The sequence below is a fragment of the Chiloscyllium plagiosum genome, unplaced genomic scaffold (genome assembly GCF_037043375.1).
Source record: "Chiloscyllium plagiosum isolate Xiang-an unplaced genomic scaffold, Cpla_swu_hap1 HiC_scaffold_39, whole genome shotgun sequence".
NCBI lineage: Eukaryota > Metazoa > Chordata > Chondrichthyes > Orectolobiformes > Hemiscylliidae > Chiloscyllium > Chiloscyllium plagiosum.
Genome location: NW_028270177.1, coordinates 32,450,585 through 32,473,581, shown reverse-complemented (window position 1 = coordinate 32,473,581; position 22,997 = coordinate 32,450,585). Strand labels below are relative to the sequence as shown.

General features: G+C 41.4%; 1 protein-coding gene across 2 annotated transcripts in view; it reads left to right on the top strand.

Moving 5' to 3' along the window:
* Positions 1-10,097: 10,097 nt before the first annotated feature.
* Positions 10,098-22,997, top strand: part of hdgfl3 (HDGF like 3) — a 136,708-nt gene continuing 123,808 nt past the window's right edge. Inside the window, exon 1 of one of the 2 annotated variants that reach the window (XM_087981239.1) lies at positions 10,098-10,524. In XM_087981239.1, the coding sequence (XP_087837365.1) occupies positions 10,441-10,524 (84 nt within the window). In that variant the 5' untranslated portion in view covers positions 10,098-10,440. The remainder of the gene's footprint in view (positions 10,525-22,997) is intronic. The other variant, XM_043677582.2, reaches the window with a different exon arrangement.

Here is a 22,997-nt window from a genome sequence, read left to right as displayed (position 1 = left end):
TCAGCCAGGTGGACCTTATAGAATATGAGTTCCCTGATTGGGGCTGTTAAATCTGGTCCAATCAGACAGTCCTGGCCGACAGTTATAAACAGGAGTGTCAGAGGTTCTGTTCATTCTGAGTGCTGGCTCTGATGAAGCTAGACCAGTGTCAAGTACTATGTACGTATAAATAGAGGGTGACATAGTGACAGGATATCAGCCTCTTTGGAGTTGCTTCAACTGACTGTAATCTGGTTGTGCTGGGTCTTACGTAATTGAAGGAGAAATGGTACATTGCCTGAAGAACTGTTTTGTGGATATGAGAACAGGAAGACAGGATTGGAAAACAGTGACCAAGAAACAAATGTTTGTTAAAATTCTGCAAAGAAATTTTGACACAGATTGCAGATGTGAGACAATTGTGCCCCATTGTTTCCATGACTATTAATATGCCTCTCCACACTCGTATTGAAGACTGGTAATGCATTTTGAGGTTACAATCCAGACAGCTGTCTGTGTTTCTTCAGCATGACTTTGAGAATAAGATCAGAGAAATTGTATCTGTAATTCTCCATATAATTAATACCGGTAGTTATGGTAATTATGGATAGTGTTCACTGCTGTTATTTGGGATTGGTTGATTTCTTAACTTCCTGAGGTTTCTCATTAAGTTACGTCTCTGCTTACCTGTCCTTCTTTCACACTTTCCCCCTCCTTTATACAGGTACAATCAGAAATTCAAAAGAATATGTTACCTTGCTGATTCTATGGGATTCTGGTTTATTATGTAACAATTGCTATTGGGAAAAGTATGTTTGAGATTGAAATAACTGCACAGAGGCCAGTATCCCTTCACCAAGTCATCCTTTAATTATTTGTGCTCAGTACACTGGCTATGGCCAGCCAGCTTAGAGTCAGTTACCTGAACTGAGGAGGTTCTAATCTCCTGGTTATATTTTATTAAACAATACAGTTTACAAAACAGTTAACATTAACAGCTGTATACAGAGAAAAAGTAATTTTACAAAGGAGAGGAGCAGCAAAGCCAGGCCCCAAATCCTACCATTCAACCAGTTTTCAGGGAAATGAGGAAAACCTCAAATCCTAGATTCAATCATCACAAAACAGTAACAATGGCAAGTACATATAAGACAGTCCAATTACATTAAAAAAAAACAGTGCTTTTAATAGTCCCCCACAGCAACTAAGCAAACCACCCATCCCTCCCACCTTCCGGCCACTCTAAGGCAGCCTGCCCATACGCCCCTTCCGGCTCCCTCCTGGTTTTGTTTTGTTTTTTCTAATCTTTTTTCTCTACATTTCTGCCTAACAGCAGTAGTGCTTATATTCTCCTGTTCATACATATTTTTCTTTTTTTTCTAAACCAAGGAGACTCTAAATCTCGTGGTTATAATTTTTTTTTCTAGGTTACTTTTTTTTTTAAATCCCCCACACCACCACCTAGGTAGTGCCTTTTTTTCCCCCAGCACCCATGTTGTGTGTGTGCAAGTGTGAGAGACAGTAAAAACTCTCCTGGTTATTTTTTTTAAGATGTTTAGCACCCAGTTCTTTTTTTCTCTCTGTATTAGCTCCCTCAGCGGCAGCTCTCAAGAGCAAACAGAACCTCTGACCCCCCTGTTTTTTTTTTGTTCTTTTTTTGTTTTTTTTCCACACTACTGCCTAACTGCAGTAGTGCTTATTTTTCTCCAGCATTCATGTCGTGGGTGTGCAGGTGTGAGACACAGTGAAAGTTCTCCTGGTTACATTGGTCAGCCAGGGCTTTTCTGATATGCCCCGGTTAATAATCCCAATCAACAACCTCTTAGTCAATGAGGTCAACCAGGTTCCAATCACTACAGAGATCATGCAGGAATTTGAATGGTGGGCATAAGACTGAATTGTAATAAAGTTCAACCATTGAATCTGCAGCACTTAGCACATCCTTTCATATGTGCCAATATCTCACAACGACCAAAGCCAAGTAATCTACTGGGAGAGTGAAAACAAAAGAATAGAGAGGGGGAAAAGCATCATCCATTTTAGGAAAAGAAAACTCTGGCAAATTGCTTTCGGACCACTGGCAGTTGATCCTGGAGAACACCAGGCATGACATCACTAGCCCATTAAATGGTGATCCCTCCCAGTCACCAAAGTTCCTTGGACAGCAGCTTCCAACCCCATGACCTCTACCTAACCAGAAGAACAAGGGGAAAAGATGCATGGAAACACCACAGCCTGCAATTTCCCCTCCAAGCCACTCCTATCCTGACTTGGAAATATATCGCCAATCCTTCAATGATGGTGAATCAACATGCTAGAATTCTCTTCCTACTAAAATTATGGGTGTCCTTACACTCCAAGGAACTGCAGTGGTTCAAGAAGGTAGCTCACCACCACCTTCTCCAGGACAAATAGGGATGTACAATAAATGCAGGCCTAGCCAGCAGGTCCCCCTCCCCATGTGTGGATATAAAGAAACCTGTTAAGGTTCCTGATTAATGTCTGCAATAATTCAATGTTCACTAACAGGTCTAGAAAGTAGTCTTGCATAAAAATAAACTTACCAGCATCTTATCTAATCCTACATAACTGTAGCTTAACTGATGCACTTGAGTTCTTCTGCTTATCTAACTAAAGTAACCCATTAACCTGAACAGAAGGATTGAAAGTACTGATTTCTCAAAATTCTCCTGATAACAAATGGTTTTTAAACTAGATACAATCTTTCATGAATCTTTCCTGGAATCTTTTTAAATCTACCACTATATGAAGAACCCACAGCTGGAGCATCTATCCTAGAGGTGGCTCGATTAGATACTTTAGCTTTGCCTTTATATGTCCTAGGACGATGTAATAACATTATTTTGCTCCCTTTTCAGTGTCTATCATCAACCATCAATGGCTCATTAATTGCAATCAAAGCTCATTTTCCTACACTCTTACTGTGAACACAGACTGCTGCCAATATGTAGGTGCACACAAGAGCAATGTTCCTAACATTACGAGATACCATTCATGACCATTTCCTGGTCAATCAGTTGCTTATATTTTAAAGTCAATACCAGAGAAAGAAAGGCTCCTTGTTAAATTATCCTTCAACATAACTAATTCCTGAAAATAGATATAAAATTTAATAACTTCATTATTATTTGGATGGAACAGCTCTTATTGGCAGCCTATGCATTTGGCAGGCACTCAAACTACTAAGATACCTGGTTTGCACTCAGGGTGAGTTATTTATGATAATATGGGTCATAATTTCAGGTGGACATCTTTTAAACAAATATTCATCTTTTGCCTTTCAGATGTTGATGGACACCTAGTATTTCCATAGCATGTTGCTCTTTTTATTTCAGGATTTCAAATATTAAAAGGCAAAGTTGCTGCAGCCCTACTGGGCCATAGGATTGTTCTCTCATTGGAGAGAGACAACCGGTGGTGCTTTAACCTGAGCAATACTATGCTTCAGGTGAAGGGTGCAGCTAAGAAGGAGAATTCTTCATGAAAAGCCCTTCCTTAATCAATGCAGGAATTTAACCCACACCATTGGTATCAGTCAGAATTACAAACCAGTCATCCAGCCAACTGAGCTAACCAACCTCCCTGTAGAGATGATGTTCTTGTGATGCTAGAGTAGCTTAGTAGCAACCCTCATTCACACATTTGAAGAATATTGTGGGTTGCTTCTTCCTCTTGAACCATGCCTAATATGTGCCACAATGTCAGAATAAGGAAATGGTCATTTAGGTCTGAAGTCCGGAAACATTTTTTCACCCAGAGGGTTATGGATATTTGTAATTCTCTAACCCAGAGAGCTGTGAATATTCACAGCTGTGTTGATCCAAGACATAAGCCAATAATCTTTTGGGTAGCAAGGGAATTAAGAGGTATGGGGATGGTGTTGGAAGATGAAATTGAGGATAAAGATCAGCCACAACTGTAATGAATAGTGAAACAGGCTTAAAGCATTAACTGGCCTACTTCATTCCCACTAAGTTCTTATGTTTTGTGTCTTTGTTAAGGAGGGGCAAGAGAAAAGAAATTACACTAAAAATGAGTTAATTGCCACTTATGCAGATATACACTCGAATACCCCTAACTGCAGGTATTCTGGTTTCTCTTTAGAAGAGCAATGCACACATCCAAGTTCTGTTAGTAATGGAGTTTTTAATACTGTAGCTTTATTGCTAATTGCCTGCTAAATTATGAGAAAGAATATTGAGCATGCATAAGCATCCATCAACTTGATGCATGGGACATATTTCACAACAGACTTACTGTTATCACAAGCTGGTTCAAGCCAACATTGCCTTCAGAAGCAAACTATCAACCAAAAGGAAAAGACCAGAAACAAGGGAAGTAAAAGTTTATTAACTGTACCTATCAGAAATGCAAGCAGACTTCTAAAGAAAATTTGAAGTTAGGCACTTAAGTACTCTGACTCTGGATAGTAATAATAGAGTAGAGCAAGAAAAGTTATTGAAACACGTTGTATAAGAAACAATTGCTACATTGGTTAGTTTCTTAACTAGAAGAAACCAAGATTGCTTTGGTGGAAATGACATGGATATCCAAGAGCTTCTTCAAAAGGGCCACTGCAGCGTTACTAGACAACTTGGACATTCTGATGACCGGGCTACAAAAGCAATGAATTAGGAAATCCTAGAGCAGTGGGCAAACTAATCTCCCAATCATCCAAAACAATTGGTGGACATTGTTTAACCATAAGACCATAAGATATAGAGGCAGAAGTTTATCTGACATAACGGCTTTGCCCTGTTATTCAATGAGACCATGTACAATCTGAAAATTCTCAACTCCACATTCCTGCCTCCTCCCCATAACCCTTGATTCCCTTAATGATTAAAACTCTGTCTATCTCAGCCTTAAATATACGTATTGTCCTCACGTCTACAACCCTCAGTGGTTAAGAATTCCATTGGTTCACTACACTCTAAGCGAAAATATTCCTCATCACCACTGTATTAAATGTGTGACCCCTTATTCTGAGATTATGTTTTCTTGTCCGAGACTCTCCTGCAAAGGGAAGTAATCTCTCTGCATCCACTCTGTTAAGTCCCCTAAGAATCATTATGTTTCAATAAAGTCTCTTACCATTCTTCTAAACTCCAATGAATACAAGCCTAATCTACTCAATCGCTCCTCATGACCAAATCCCTCAATACCTGGAATCAACCCAACTGCACCTTCTCTGAACTGCCAACAATGTCTTTTCTTTGATGACAGGACCAAACTGTTCACAATATTCTAAGTGAGGTCTGACTAGTGTCTTGTATAGTTTTAGCAAGACTCCTCTGTATTTATACTCCGTTCCCTTTGAAATAAAAGCCACAGTCCATTTACTTTCCCTATTACCTGCTGAACTCAGATGCTGGCTTTTTGTATTTCATGCATGAGGACTTTCAAAATCTTCTGTGCTGAAGCTTTCTTCAGTCTTTTCCCATTTAAATAATACTCACTTCTTCTGTTCTTCCTGCCATGGAGCATAAGCTCCCACTTTTCCCAACATTATATTCTATTTGCCAAGTTTTTGCCATACATTGCTTATGGACCTCTCTGGGCTCTTCATGTAATCCTCACCACTTACCTTTCCGCCTATTTTTGTGCTGTCCACAACTTTTTGGTATGGTATATTCACTTCATTAATATATTATAAATAACTACGGATCCAGAACTGATGCCAGTGGCATTCCACTTGTTACAGGTTACCATTCTGAAAGTGCCCCTCTATCCCAACTCTCTGTCTTCTACTAGCTAGCCAATCCTCAACCCATGCTAATATACATCATGAACTCTTATCTTAACAGCGTTATATGAGATACCTTGTTGAACACCTTTTGGAAATCATTATATGCTACATCCAATGGTTTCCTTCTATCTATTCTGCTTGTTACTTCCTCAAAGAACTCTAAAACATTTTCTGAAGCGTGATTTTCCCTTCAGGAAGACATGATAGCTCTACTTGATTATATTACATACTTCTAGATTCTTTGCTGTTACATCCTTGATAATAAACTCCAACACTTTGGGAGGGATATAAAAATCTCGTAAGAAACCTTGAGATCTAGACCATCCTTGCATTAAACCTTTTGTTGGCAAAATCCTTCTCACAGATAATGTCCAACTTGTGTCAATGGTCACAACATTAGCAGCCTGCTTGATCACCACTGTTTGGTGCTAGAGCTGTCCATTGCAAAGATCTCCCAGAGGGAATTGAAATCTGAGCTGGATGAACCACTAACCCATGATCACCACATACAATTGAATCCACTTAAAGATCCTGAACTGAATAAGACTCTAGCCAAAGTCTATTAATAAGGAAGAGACTGTATCATTTCTCTGATATGAACAAAACTTTTAAAACTTGCCTATTGGTGCCTGTGCATCTATGAAAATTAATACAATTTGATGAACATTTCCAAATCACTGCAATCAACAGAATCCTATAATGTCAACTGCGGTATGGCCAGTTTAACAGATGTAACTAGGTCTAGATGAACTGAATCTTCAGCCTTGGTCAGCGCTGTCTCCATGTTGTCTTTAGTAATGGCCAGCAAAAGGTCATCGACTTACTCCCGTTTTCCAGGTTAAATGCCACCTTGCTACCTCACACTCAGTCTATCTCTGTACCCTCATCATACCAAGGTCCTACCAATCTTACTATTGCATTTATCATCTTCCCCCACTTTGATTCATTTCCTGCAAATCTCCCATGCCAAGAATCCTGCAGAGCCCTCTGTGCTGCCATCTTGCTTACCCATGACGCCTTTTGACCAGCTGCACTAGCACTAATAGTCATGGCACCCAATTTTATCTCATTTCAGGAGAAAACAGCTAATGATAGGGTGGAAAGAGCCAGGATGGGTGAAGAGATGCCCAACATCAGGCTCCTCACCTATTCAGATCAGAGTGGTGCTGGAAAAGCACAGCAGGTTAGGCAGCATCCGAGGAGCAGGAAAATTGACATTTCGGGCAAAAGGAATAGAGGCAGGTAGCAAAGACTCACCCCCCACCCCCATTTATCTCTCCACCCTGGAGGCTTCCTGCTTCTATTTCTGATGAAGAGCTTTTGACGAAATGTCAATTTTCCTGCTCCTCGGATGTTGCCTGACCTGCTGTGCTTTTCCAGCACCACTCTAGTTTCCAGCATCTGCAGTCCTCACTTTTGCCTAGTTGATCCTCAACTATTCAGTACTGTCCTTTGCAGGAGAAAACCTGGTCCACTCCTGTGGGGATGCCAAACCATCCATGTCCTGCCAAATGAATAAGTACCATTCATCATTCCATTGCAACTCTCACATTAACTCTTCTGTTAATGTTTTGTTATGTTTTTGTCAGAATGCTGTGCAGGACATGACACTATATGTGAAACCTGAACTCAGCAAGACTAATCAAACGCAATGTGAGTTGATTCCAGTTTTGCCAGAGCAAACTTGCCAATGAGTAATGAACTTTTACAATAGTTTTAAATAGTCTTGAAGGACAAATGGTGTTAGTTGAACTGTAAAATTGTCAAATTATTCAAGTGTCAGCTGTTTGAAAAATGTTGCAAAACTATGTTCTAACAGGTAGATTTCAGAGTATCTTTAAGCATTATGAATGATTAGTTACATTCCACAATCTATTATTATCACAGTGGGGGCATTGTAATTTCACATTGTGAATAACAATTCAAAGTGTTTTTGAAGGATTAGCTGGTTTTGATATAGGGTTACAAATACAAATATTTGTTTCCATATGGCATTAAGTACTTGAGGGGATTTAACTGTGTTGAGTGGGCTTTTGTGAGTGAGATATTTTTATATAGTGAATTCTGTGTTAGCTATTTGAGCATTATTCTATTTCATCTCAGCAAAGGTTTACCTGAGGTTTACCTTTGGTGGATATTGAGTGAGTTAGTACAGAGATAGTGATGCCAATAAGTGAAGAATGAGAAGACATTAATTGGTTTGGGGTTATATGGGGCAATAGGGATGGGTGGGAGATCATCAGCTGGCACTAAGTTGACATAGGGACTAGGAGGGGCATTTGATGTGGAGGATGTGAGGGGACCTGGAATGTGGATAGGAGAACAGTTAGGTACACAGGTTATCAGAGGCAGTTGGGGAGAGTGAAGTCACAGGGTTGGCGTGAGTTGGCAAGTATGCACGAGGAGTGGGAGTGTTGTTGAGGAGCTGTCGGGGTAAGGGCTGGAGAGCCTAAAGTTAAGAAAATAATAGGAACAAAGCCTTTTAACCAGCCAACCTGAAGCTTGGTAGCTGCAGTAGCTGTCAGCAATTTGAGCCCTGGGATGGTGGCATCATGGCCACACCTTTCCTGTTCAGGTACATCGTCATTAACGTAAGACTTACTGAGAATACAAAGGCGGCAAGTGTGTTTTTTCCAATATTTCACTTCTAAATACTTTACATTGATATCACTTTATTCACATGTGCATCGTGATTATTTGTTGAATCCAGCGAAGAGTAATGCACACATTGGTAGCTACAAGGAAATGAACAACATCTCGATTGAGGAGGAAACAATTGTTGTGGTCGGCATTCACTCTTTATTGATGGTCCCATTAGTGTCCAGTGTTATACTCAACACACTGTGGGACATTGCTGACTTGGCACACTCAGCTGGCCCTCTGTTCTACATATTACAAGAACATGGTCTGAGATCACTTTCAGTGGATACAATTAAAATGGTGTAGATGAACTCAAAACTCTGAGATGCATCAGAGGTGTACAGTTTTGATACTATTAATTAGGTAATTAATTTATTTTCCTTGATGGACTACCCTGCAAATCCAATCCCATTACCAGGCCCAACCCCAGTACAGACCCCTACAGTCTAGTTATTGAGTACTGGTAAACCCCCACCTCATTGGTCTCCACCGCACCCTGAACACAGGGTCTTCCCACTTCACTCCTTCATGAACCTACCCCAACCTCTGTCTTAGATCCCTTTTCTAGTTCTCCACAACCATCCCCTGCCCTCAGAACTGAGGCACTCCTGCCAGTCCCAAGGCTTCCATGCAAACTGCTGTGCGCCTGCTCCCCTCCCTGTGCTATAGACTTCAAGGACAACCATGATCTCAAGCACAATGGCACAAAGCCAACTCATGCACATCATTTATAAACAAATGTGAGCCAGGTGTGACGAGATTCTTTTGCACAGCTGATGCTATCTTCAAGTTAGATCTTTATTAAAAATATGAATTTTCATGAATGCAAATTAACTACAAGTAAGCAATACTGATGCCTGACACACCCTAAACATGCCATTGACTTCATCTCTGGCCAACAGGATATCCACATCTTGCATCCCACCTCATTATCACCTGTTTATCACACTTCCTGCTAATGGGGGGAAAGCACCAAGATATGCCCTTCCCAACCATGTCAATATTTCAGATTAATGCCCTTTCATCAGAATTTGTTTTATCCTTGCTTAATTGAAATTGAGTGTCAATTCTGACGCAAAGTTCCCAGCTCACTGTTTCTTACTTCATTTATTTAATTGCAAACATAACCAACATTGAATCATTACAGAGTTGGTTTTACTGTCAAGAGATACCCGTAATTTATTCCATTACACCCCTCTGAAAGAACACAATTAAATAGATGATCCTGACTCGAGAAATCTTGAACGACAAAAAGGCATCCCTCTTTGTTTATGACGGTGTTTGTATAAAACGTTACTTCCTTGACACGTCTGGGCAATTTTGTTTTTTTTGGAAAATACAAACTGCCTCGAACGGGGTGGAAAGAAACCCTTTCACCTCTCGGGCGAGGGTAGAAAATAATAATTAGAGGAACAAAAAATCGCCTCCGACTGAGTTTGGACAATGCTTTGGGATTTTGTGTGTGTGTGTGTGGTGGGGGGAGGGTTGAAAGAAAACTTGTCGGGAATGAGACAAAGGCAACATTGTAACCAAACATAAAATGTTGCAAAATAAGATCAAAATAGTATCTCCTGAAACATTAGCTGTGGTTGCGTGTGCCTGTGAGGGAGAGATTTGATGTGTTTTCTCTTCCAGAAAAGAAAGGCGAATGAATAAGCGCATGCGTTTGTAGTGAGGGGGGTTGGAGGGAGATGAGAGAGAGAGAGAGAGAACCCGGCCGCTTGTATCTTGGAGCGGGCACCGACTGTACCGCCTCGCCGCCAAGGGCACTGACAAGGCAGCTCTCTGCATTCTAGGGGAAATCAAGGAGACTGGGGTGGGAAAAGACCTTATTTGTTTTAGAAAAACAGATTAAGAAAATAAGGTGTTGAGGGGAAGCTTTTGAGCCAAGGCCTCCCCCCCCCCTTTCCCTCTTCATCCAAGCCTGCCTCCTTAGAAGTGGGTCTAGTCGCTCCGTGAAACCCCTAGTGTCAAGGCGAAGGTGTGTTTCTTTTTGTTGGTGGGGGGGGAGGGGGGTGGGGAGAAATACACACACATACACACACACACAGATGGCGCGACCGAGGCCGAGAGACTACAAGGCTGGCGATTTGGTCTTTGCCAAGATGAAGGGTTACCCGCAGTGGCCGGCGAGGGTGAGTATAGGAGTTCAAGGAGGATGGGCTGGGGGTGGGTTGGTGAAGCTGTTTGACCGCTTCTGTGGGGGGGGAGGAGGTGAGCGGATGGGGGTGGGGGCTGGAGGCGGACAGCGACTCTGCCTTTCTCCGTTCCCCTCGGCCACTGATGCTCTTCTGTGTTGGAGCTCACGGGCCAAGCTGCTCCCTCCCGTCTCTCTCTGCTCTCGGTTGACATGTTTTCTGTTGTTGTTGTTGTGCGAACACACGATTATATAACCATTAGCATCTGGAGTGGTCGAAATGATCTTGAGCAAGGAGAGGATTGAAACGATTGGGCCGCGTTGAACTGTGTGTGTGTGTAAGCTTGCTTAATAACAACTGCAACTGGGGGGATAACGTGAGCACCCCAGCAAATGCATCAGTTTATATGACTCATTCTCACAATTGCTGTACAGTCTACTCGGCTCTGAAATAAGTATGCCTGTAATTGAATCTAGTATTCCAGGGTTTGTTGGTAGTCACAGCTCCCGAGCAGGTATGGCACACATCTTGGCCTGGCTCCCAATTTGTATGGCATTAGAACCAACCCCGCGGTTGTCAGGTATTTTCATTGGTCCTAGGTAAATAAAGATGGTGATTAAACGTTGCAGCGTTCAGTGGGTGTAGTAATGTTTTGGAACATCATGTGTAAACGTTGTCGTGTGTGTGTTTTTGTTCTGCTTTGACAAGTGGTAAACAAGAAGCAAGGTAGGGTGTTCATCATTCTGAAATCAATATCACGTTGCTATGACTCATGTTGTCACACACAGAATGCTTGCAGTCAGGTGTTGTTGGCAAGGTGGCCAGGAAGTGTGACCGAAAAGCTAACATCAATCCAGGAGACATGATGTTTGAGGCCAGCTTTTCCTGACAGGAGTTCAGTGTCTCTTCTGTAATGAGGGAGTAGAAGAATTTGTCTCTCGGACAGCCAGACTTAATGTAAAGTGTGTCGTGCAACTTACTCACCAACCTTTCCCACTATAATGTGTAACACAGAATGTGAAAGAGCTTATTTGTGTGCATTTAATCATCCAATTGAGGATGCTGATGTAAATTCCGAAAATAATACTTGCCTGTCTTGTCAAACACTAATTTTCCACCTTCAGATTAGCTGAAGAATTATTGATTTCCTGAGGTGATGTTAATATTCAAGGTAATTCAGAAATATCGAGACAGATTTTTGTAAAGTTGTAGAGGTCCTTGGACCTTTATAAATGGTTGGCAGGACCCAAATCCATTCGAGATGGCGATAAGTTGGCATAGGGTCTGTAAGGGGCCATGGGGCTATTGGGGCATGAGTTGTCATGTTTTGGCATGTGTGAACATGGGGAAGGGTGGGATTGTGAGGAAGCCAAAGAATAAAGTACCAGGACTGATCTCTTTGGCATACCTTACCAACCAGAAAAAGGCCCATTTACACTTACTCCCTGTTTTGCATTAGCTAGTCAATCTTACACCTGTGGAGAAAGTGAGGACTGCAGATGCTGGAGATCAGAGTCGAGAGTGTGGTGATGGAAAAGCACAGCAGGTCAGGCAGCATCCACGGAGCAGGAGAATCAATGTTCCAGACAAGAATCCTTCATCAGGAATGAGGCTTGTGAGCGAGGGGGGGACAGAGATAAATGGGAGCGGGATGGGGCTGGGGGGGAAGGTAGCTGAGAGTGCCTTGTAGAGAGAGGAGGAGAACTTCTTATACCTGTGCCAGTGTGACGCCATGACATTTTGTTGTCTGCAATAAAATTTGAAGTGGCATTTTATCTAATGCTTTGTAGTAATCGAAGTTCGCTATATTCACCGTTTGTGAACAGCACATTTTATTTCCTTAAAAAAAACTCTAAAAGATTGGTTAAGCAGGAATTCCTTTTCAAAAATCAAGTTGACTTTCCTTGGTTACCTTGAATTTATCTCATTGCCCAGCTGTAACTTACTATATAACAGCTTCTACCATTTTCCCTGTGCACTAAATGGCCTATTACTGCTTTCTGTCCTCCATTTGCTATCTTCCAATTTAATTGGACCTTCTCCAAATCTAGGAAGTTTCCAAAAATTAAAACAAATGCATAGACTATCTCACTTGCTACTTCTTTTAAAAGCCAAGCATGAAGTTCCATCAGGACCAAACCACTTGTCAGCCAACCACTACCAACCAAACAATTTACTTATTATCACTTCTCTGATGATTGCTGTTTTTCTGAGTATTTCATTTCCTGATTTAAAAAAAAAATTGTTGTAGGATTAGATTTCCTACAGTGTGGAAACAGGCCATTTGGCCCAATAAGTCCACATTAACCCTCCGAAGAGTATCTCACCCAGATCCATTTTCTCTGACTAATGCACCTAACACTCTGGGCAATTCACCTGACTTGATATCTTTGGACTGTGGGAGGAAACCCACGCAGACATTGGGAGAATGCCTGTGTGGCGTTTGCATAGTCATCCGAGGCTAGAATCGAACCCGGGTCCCTAGTGCGGTTAGGCAGCAGTGCTAACCACCTGAGCCACCGTGCTGCCCTATTGTCGTTACTTCTATCCTCTGTAGTAACAACTGATACAGAAAAGCTTTCTCTGTTACCTCTTTTTTTTTTCAGTTTTCGAAATAAAAATATTCTTGAGTCTCACTTTCTGTAAGACGAATGCTCAGGGCATCATGATATGTGTCAGGAAGGCTGCATGAGCAAGTGCCATTCACCTTGTGTTCATTGACCTGTGGCTTCCAGTCAAACAATTATATGATTTGAAAATTCTCATCCCGTTTACTAATCCCTCTATAGACTCTCACCTCTCTACCTTTTGTATGCTTCTCCAATCCTACATGCATCAGCCGTGCCTGTACAATTCAGGCAATTCCCTGATTTATAGGGGGTGTTACTTTTATTGTCTGTAGTGAAGACTGCATAAAATAATTTTCCAATTCATCTGCTGCTTTGTTTTTTTCGAAAACAATTCTCAGGACTAGTGCTCACTTTGTTAACTTGCTTTTAAATTCTACAGAAACAATACCTGTTTTTATATTGCTCTTGTACACTAAATCTCTGATCTTAATCACTTGTGATTGGATGGACTTGCCTTTATTCTATCCAGCTATTCATTTTGTGTAAAACTTCAAGTAAATGACTAATTAAGTTCTAAAACTCTCACTTATTACAACCTCCACCTCTCTTTTGTCACACACCAACTTTTGCACACGTTTTTTATCATCTGCCCTACATCTCCTGAAGTGGCTCAGAGTCAGATTTTGTTTGATGCTCTTATCTGGAACAGTTTACTATTTTAAAGCCATTATATAAAAGCAAGTTGTTACTGTTTGTTATTATAAATAGCTGTTTTCATACTAGCAGTTATAGTACTTTCATTCTCATCGCTCCAAAGTCAATCAAACTTGTCGTCCTCGGAGAATGAGGCCACTCAATTGAGGCTTATACCCATTGCAGTTGGAAGCACAGAATAAATATCATGCAACGATCAGAATTATTAGAGAGTACTTCAGTAGAATATTGACACAAAGCTCCAGAGGCCTCTTACAGTGAAAGTTGAAACTTTATTGCTGGAACAGCACAGCAGGTCAGGCAGCATCCAGGGAACAGGAGATTCGACGTTTCGGGCACAGGCCCTTCTTCAGGAATTCTTCAGCCTGTGCCCGAAACGTCGAATCTCCTGTTCCCTGGATGCTGCCTGACCTGCTGTGCTGTTCCAGCAATAAAGTTTCAACTTTGATCTCCAGCATCTGCAGACCTCACTTTCTCCTCTTACAGTGAAATCCTTTCATTGTACAGTCATGCAGAACAGTAGGAGGCCATTCAACCTATCGGTTCGGTGTTGGCTCTTTGAAAGAGCTATCCAATTAATTCACAAGTTCACAGCAACATCGGAAATGGGAAAAGAAATAGGACATTCAGCCCCTTAATTCTGCTCCACCGTTCACCTGGATCATGGCTAATCTACCTCAAAACCTTTTTTTTGCACTATTCCACATGTCCTTTAATACCTAGCAATCTTGACAATACTCAATGATTGAGCCCTCACAGACCCTGGGGTAGAGAATTCTAAAGCCTCCAGATTAACAAATGTCTCCCCATCTCAGTCCTAAATGGCTTGTCTTTTATTCTTAGACTCTGTCCCACAGTTTGAGACTCTTCAGATGAGGTGGAAGAGCATTTCTTAATCTCCCCAGCTGAGTCCTGAAAGAATTTTGGGGAATTTAGACTGAGGGTCTTCCTGTAGGACGGTAATGCCATCCCAGGAAGCAGTCTGGTGAACATTTGTTGCACTTCTCTGTGACAAGTATATCCTCCCTGGGGTGAGAAGACTAAAATTGTACTTGATGTTCCAGGTGCAATCTCACAATATCAGCAAGACTTTTGTTTTTACTCCTGAACTTGCATTGGGTGGACAGCAGCTAAGTTACTCGCTGCAGATGTTTGCAGGCTCTGACCTCCTATTGTAGCATATATTTATAGAGCCACCTCGGTTATCCGAACACCAATTATCCAAGTTTCGGATTATCAGAACAAGGTCTCAAGGTCCCATTAAAAACGTTTTCCATTATAGTTATCCGAACAAAATGCTCTCTGTCCGTCTCATTCAGATAATCTAAGTTGTTCTGTATATGGCCAGTACAGTTCAGCTTATGGGCAGTAGTAACCCCCAAGATGTTATTAGTGAGGGATTCAGTAATGTCAAGGGGCAATGAATTGGTTGTGTGGCGCAAAGTCATAGATAGGGTGCTGACCAAACAGCATGCTTTGGCCTGAAAGGTTTTGAGGTCCTTCAGTGTTGTTGGAGATGCATTCATTCGAGCAAGAGGAGATTATACTTGAGTTCAGTTGAGGCTTTGGGAAGTCAGGAGGACATATACTGCAACTTGGTCCCGCATCAAGAAAAAGCTCCATAGATTTACTAGTCAGTTTTTGGTACTTGAATGTGAGTTTATTGTTTCCCTACCCTGGTTTGTTGTGTATTTTTGCAATGCTATCTAGTGGTTAGAGTACGTGAGGTAATAGGCAGTCAGCTGTTGACGGGAGCCTCTTCGATTGAGGCAGTGCGAAACATCCTTTGAGTGGGGTCACCTGGTGTCTATCAGCTGGATCACCCATGTGTGCCGATGCTGTGACTACTCAGTCCTGCTACCCTCTTACATTATTTTAGCATCTGGAGCTAAGTGGAGAATGGCAGCAGAGCTAATGGGATCAGTTTTTATTACTTTGAAAGTTTGAGCTATACCAGCTCCTATCATGTCCCTTTGCTGAACATCCACTCTCATGTGGTGGTGATGTGCAGGAGGAGACTTTTGGGAATGTGGAAATTTGTTATGGCTCCCTCCATCCAACTTGTCAACATATTCAATCTGGCTATGATTAGAGACACCTTATAAATGACATCTGTTGCTGTTGTAGGTACATGGTCTCAAGCTAAAAACCTGATCATACTTGAGCGATATTCTGTTTATATGACCCTGTCCTCCTGGAGCCTTACTCTTGATGCCTATAAAGTTGCAGCATGACAAACATTGGACTACCTCTGCAAAGCAACATGGAATATGTTTTGCTTTTAAGGGTGTTATATAAGAAGGAATGTATGTTTGTATATGTACCGCAACATGGAGACGTTTGAAAATCTTTTACAGACAATGACATTACATGTTGCTGCTACCTTTCCATAAAACTGTACAGAGTTAGGAATGGTCTTCACACTCCCAAGTATACCTTTTACGGGGTTTGGTGGACAGTGACAAATTACTCCAGATCTTTTTTTCTCAGAGTGCGTTCTTGTTTTCCCAAGAGGCTGTGAGGGATCTGATTTCTCCCAGGAGAGAACTGTGCTCCTCCACATCCCTTACTGGCGACACTTCACTCATGTTTGATGATTCACTCAAACCTCTCCATCCCCCATCTCTTTCATTTGCTTATGTGCTGCTGTTCTAAGAAATTGGCTTGTTCTGACTTCTGCTTGGTGTTCTTTGAGAACAACAACCAATATTAGAATTCTGCACACCGAATAACTATAGTACTATGTCCCATTAACAATAGCTGAAGTCCTATCTGCTGAAGTAAGGCAGGTATAATGTTAAATAGTTAAAGCTAAGAGGTCAAGGATAGAAATGACTCTTTCCCTGCTTCCATTAAGTTCTCTTCTGTTATTTACAATATATCTGGAACAGAGGCAACAGCTGAGATTTCTTGTCCTTCTTTTATGCGGGTTCACTCTCTTTGATTTAAATATAAATATTTGCATTTATATAGCGTCTTTCACAACCAGAGGAGATTCCAATGTGTTTTGCAGTGATATGCACTGAATAGCTGATGTCGTAAAGAAAATATTTGAGCTAATTTATACACCAGTAGCTCCCACAAACAGCAGTGTGACAATGACCACATCATCTGTTTTGTGAAGCTGATTAAGGGATAAATATTGGCCAAACGCTGAGATTGACTCTCTGCCCTTTGTCACAGTAGTGCTGTGGGCTCATCTTGTGCCCATATGAATGGGCAGACAGAATGCTGATAGGACAGCACTCACTCAATAATATACCAGGGTATCAGCATGGATTTTTGTGTTGGAGTAGAACTTGAACATACAGTTTTATAACTCTGAGAATGCTACCAACTGAGCTGCCTGGTGCTGAAAGTGAGAGAGTAGTATTGAGGTGTGTGCAACTACAGCTTTCAGAGCAAATGTCCATTCTACGTCAAGGCATATATGAATTGCAGACAGATCATACTACTGCCTTGTTTTAATATCTTTTTTTATAAAAATAGTTGTGGTGCTCTTTCCAGTATAAGCCATTCCAATATTGGCTGCAATGTGTTCCCTTCTGTTTATGCTCTTGCTTGGTAAGCAACCAAAGAGCCCTAAGGTTAGCTAAAAACACTGCTGAGCAGCCTAAGGCAAAAGTCAATCCAGAAAGGTCATGAGGAATTTTACTCATCTAGTTAGTACAGAGCTGTCTTGGCACAACTTGTGTCTTTTGAATAAATCCATGTATCCTCTCAAGTAGAAATTAAAATAAAACCCACAACACTTTTTTTCAAAGCAGAGCAAAGGAATTCTCCCAGTGGCCTGGCCAATACTTATCCCTCCACCAACATCAAGAAAAACAGATGCTCAGTTCATTCATCATATTGGTGTTTGTGAGAACTTACGGTGTGCAGTTTGGCAGCAGTTTTTCCTCTGTCACAAGAGGGAGTATACTTCAAGAGTCCTTCAACATACAATACTGAATACTTCATTGGCTGTAAAGTTCCTTGAGCTTGTAAAAGCACCTATATAACGTCAGCTTTCTATTTTTATTATGCTAAGTAGTTTTCAACTCTGGAAACTGCATTTGGTCTATCTCAAGGGTAGCTCAGATGGTATTTATTCTTGCCATATAGGGTGTAGGTTTGCTCGCTGAGCTGTAGCTTTGATATTCAGACGTTTCATTACCTGGCTAGGTAACATCATCAGTGGCGACCTCCAAGTGAAGCGAAGCTGTTGTCTCCTGCTTTCTATTTATATCTTTCTCCTGGATGGGGTTCCTGGGGTTTGTGGTGATGTCATTTCCTGTTCGTTTTCTGAGGGGTTGATAGATGGCATCTAGATCTATGTGTTTGTTTATGGCATTGTGGTTGGAGTGCCAGGTCTCTAGGAATTCTCTGGCATGTCATTGCTTAGCCTGTCCCAGGATGGATGTGTTGTCCCAGTCGAATTGGTGGTTTGTTTTCATTCGTGTGTAGGGCTACGAGGGTGAGAGGGTCGTGTCTTTTTGTGGCTAGCTGGTGTCCGTGTATCCTGGTGGCTAACTTTCTTCCTGTTTATCCTATGTAGTGTTCGTGGCAATCCTTGCATGGAATTTTGTAGATGACGTTGGTTTTGTCCATGGGATGTCCTGGGTCTTTTAAGTTTGTTAGTTTTTGTTTGAGAGTGTTGGTGGATTTGTGTGCTACTAGGATTCCGACGGGCCTTAGTAGTCTGGCTGTCATTTCTGAAACTTCTTTGATGTATGGTAAGGTGGTTAGCGTTTCTGGCTGTGTTTGGTCTGCTTGTCGTGGTTTGTTTTTGAGGAGTCTGCGCACTGTATTATTTGAGTATCTGTTCTTCTTGAATACATTGTATAGGTGGTTCTCCTCTGTTTTCCGAAGTTCATCTGTGCTGCACTGTGTGGTGGGCTCATTGGAATAGTGTTCTGATACAGCTTCGTTTGTGTGTGTTGGGATGGTTGCTGGTGTAGTTAAGTATTTGGTCAGTGTTTGTCGGTTTTCTGTATACGCAGGTTTGTAGTTCTCCGTTGTCCTTTCTTTCGACTGTGACGTCCAGGAATGCGAGTTTGTTGTCGGTTTCTTCCTCCTTGGTGAACTTTATGCCTCTGAGGGTGTTGTTGATGATGATAAATGTCTCTTCTATCTTGTTTCGTTTTGTGATGACAAATGTTTCATCTACGTAGCAGACCCAGATTTTTGGTTTGATGGTTGTTAGGGGGGGCTGTTTGTTCTAGTTCTACTACAAACCTTCACAAACCTTGCAAAAAATTCTTGCCCTATCTTCGTCCTAGTTTTGCCACATTGAAGTCTTGAAAGGAGGGTCTAACAAGGTGTTGAACAGTATAACCGATTAGTCACAAGTCCCGTGTTGGTGCTCGGTACACTCTTAGTGAACAGCCACTACTGTAGTACCTAAACAGATGCCACATTTCTAATTATGTTTTTATTAAAATACCAGTCGTGCGATAACAATGAATCTTCTCATTGTGCACATTGTAATCTTGCAAATCCTCATTTTTTCTGTACTTTGGAAGATGAGCTGATTACCACTCTAGTGAGTCAAGGTCATTTGTAAACCTACACCCTGATATATTTTTACAAAAAGAACATGAACAAACAGAATACCATTTGGGTGAATTTCGAGCCATTTCTCAGAAAATAACAAAGGTATTGCAATATCCTCGCCTGCCTCTGACAATAGGTTAAATTCAAAACTACAGACAAACAACAATCCTGAACCTAGTTGGATCTAATCTCCTGCTGAGGTGATCAGAGTAATCAGTGATTGGCTAGCTCAGCACCAGTGGAATCTCTTGCTCCTTAGTGGATGTGGGTTCCATTGGCAGCTTTTGTGTCACTGGACTGAAATGAATGGAACCGTCCCAACATTGGCTGTGTGAATGATACTTAAAGGTATTAATCAACTTCAGTCTCAACCTGATGTGGTATGTAAGAAATACAATTTGAAGGAAGACCTTTTCGCAATGTAGTCCTTACTTAGCGAGTTTTGAGAAGATTTGTAGCTCAGGTTGAGGTTTTGGATGTAGGTTTGCTCGCTGAGCTAGAAGGTTCACTTCCAGATGTTTCATCACCCTACTGGGTAACATCTTCAGTAGGCCTCAGGCGAAACTTGAGACGTTACCTAGTAGGGTGACAAAACGTCTAGAAGTGAACCTTCCAGCTTAGCGAGCAAACCTGCATCCAACAGTCCTACTGTCAGCCACTTGTGTGGTTTTAATCCTTGTCAGGTTCATGTACCTTAATGAGGGCAGGGTCACTTTTTCTTTTCATTCACCTGCTGTGAACTTCACTGGCAAATCCAGTATTGATTTCCATCTTAATTGCCCATGGGAAAATGTTGGTGAACCACTTTGTTGACGTGCTGCAGACTGTGTATACGTAGGGAGTTGAAGGAGAAACATACAGGTGATTGTGCTCCTACACATCTATTACCCCATGTCGTTCAAAACTTTAATCTCAACTCCACATTTTCACTTAACTCCAAAAGCCTTTCACACCTTTGCGCTCCAAAAATCTATCCACCTTGGCCTTCAAACTATACGAACTCTGCTGTTTTTGAGGAAGAGAATTCAAAAGGCTGGCGACCCTCAGAGAGAAAAAACTCACCTCTGTTTCAATGACCTCCTAGTTTTAGATTCTCCACAAACAAAACAAAACGACCAGGCACCCTTTCAAGCCTCCTCGGGATTTAAAAAAATGTATTCATGGGATGTTGGCTAGACTAATATTTATTGCCCGTCCCTAGTTGAGAAGATAGTGGTGAGCTGCCTTCTTGAATCACTGCAGTCCTTAAGGTGTATGATCACTCCCACCCCCCACCCAATATTTTCAATCAAGTCATCTCTTGGACTTACTATTCTTGAATTGCCTTTATCTTCTGTTTCATAACTATTCTGAATCTAACTAAATAATACCACTAAAGCATTCTTTCACTTGTGTTCTTTCTGCCTGTCCAGATTTTTTCCCCAAACAGTGTCCAGAGCTGTTCCTCTTACCAGGTATCAGCTGTGGAGATTCTTCTGGATGAATTTGAAGGACCTTTTACACTCTGTACCTTTTCCACTAAATATATTCCATTAAGATTAGAGTATCTGAAATCCCATACTCTTACAACCTGCTTATTTTTGGATTTTTTTTATCAATTGGACTGCATATTTCCTCTTCCCTCTTTGGCTATTTAGGGATCTATACTCCCAGACACATGATTGCCTCTTCAAGTTCAACTCTTTTGGCTTTGTTTATTCAACTGATACTGTCCCCCCCCCACCACCCCCACCCATCCAAATGGAAAAGTCAATGCGGTGGCAACCGATCATAGAAAAGTCTTTCCCATAAGTAGAGCTGTCAGAATCTCTGAGGAGCTGCTGCTCTAGTTATAGGCTGGTTCTCTCTCACACATTTACTGCTGATAGGTTCACTATGAACATTCTATGAATGTGGGAGAGAACCAGCCTGTGATTGGAGCAGTGGTAAGAAGGTATGTCAGCAAGGCTGGGCACAGCAGAGTGAGGGAAAGAGTGGAGCTGGGGAAACATAGCTGTCAAGGCAACACCCCAAACAGTGAGGTTATTGGAGGCAGTGACTTGGAGAAAATGAGGACTGCAGATGCATCTGACTGCAGATGGATCAAATAATGTCCATTCCTGATGAAGGACTTATGCCCAAAATATCAATTCTCTTGCTCCTCGGATGCTGCCTGACCTGCTGTGCTTTTCCAGCACCACATTTCGACATTTATTGGAGGCACTGGGGCTTCAGAAAGGGGTAATGGTCTGAAAAAGGGGGAAACAGTTTTAACATTTTCATAAAGGAAACTCTGCTAACTGGGAACAAGGAAAACAGGTTTTGAATTAATTGCAATTAGATGTGGAGCCTGTGGCTTAATGCTGCAAGGGTTCAGGAGGTACTATATGGGGAAAATGTAGTGGGCACTGTTGTAATGAGCACTGTGCCAATTAGATAATTTAGTAAACAGCATCTTTTATAAAGATTTGTGTTTTTATGTTGTCATACCTCAGAGTGTCTTATACTGTGATTTACTTCAGGGACAGTGACTCATTGGAGACAAAAATGCAACCATTTGGTTACTATATGAGTCTGCAGAGAGATGTTTTGGGTGATGGCTTTTTGTATTTGGAGTGTGCTAGTTGTTTTACATGAAAAGCAATTGTTGCTAACTTGTGGTTGTAATCTTGGGCCAATTTGAATACTGTGATGTCAAGGGAATTTATGCTTTCCTTGTGTGTTGTGGCTTTACACATCAGGGAGCATTGATTAATTACTGAGGGCACAGAAGAATTCATCAAAATATAATGCCCTTTACATCACAAATACAGATGGTATTTTTACAATGTGACTACATCATGCAATGAAGGCATTAGAAAGAGTGACATCGGAGCCCCTCAAACCATGAATTATCCCTCCAGGAATTAAATGTCACACTTGAGAAATGCTCATGAGAAGCCCTTGAGGCTGGGGGTGGATGGGGAGAGAAATGGACTTTGTGCCCTAGATACCGATTATTTTTGAATCCCATCTCTATCCCATCTGAAAGCCCTGCAGCCAAGAATGCTGAGCTGCTAATCCTTCCCTTCTTTAAATTAGATTAAACATTACTGCTGGTGGATTATCTGCTGAATAAACAGACTGTTTTACTCAAGGATGGGAGCAAGTCTCTTGAATAATAAATTTTTACTAATGCTGGCAAGTGGGAAGTATAACTATCCAAACTGAACTTCCGCCATGTAAACGGAGAAAAGACGTTGTGGAGTAATGAGTTAGGAATTTTGGAACAAGAGTCATTTGGCCTTTGGCCTAAGTAAAATCATGTCTGATCTGATTGTGGTCTGGGTCCGGTTTTCCTGTCACCCATGTCATAGCCCTTGACTCCTTTATTAACCAAAAATCTATCTAACCCTACTTGAGTAAATTTAAAGATCCAACCTCCACTATCATCTAGGAAAAGGAATTCCTAAAGACCCTTTGAGAGGAAAGAATTTCTCCTCATTTCTATCACCTTTTCCTTCAACTCTGTCTTCTAGTTTTAGTTTTCCCTAAAAGAGCAAACATTCTTCCAGTGTCCAACTCATCCCGTTCCATCAAAGTCTTGTGTATTTCAATCGGATCACCTTTCATTTTTCTAAATGTCGGTGGATATTTGTCATAACTGTTCAACTTTTCCCTGTAAGACAAGAT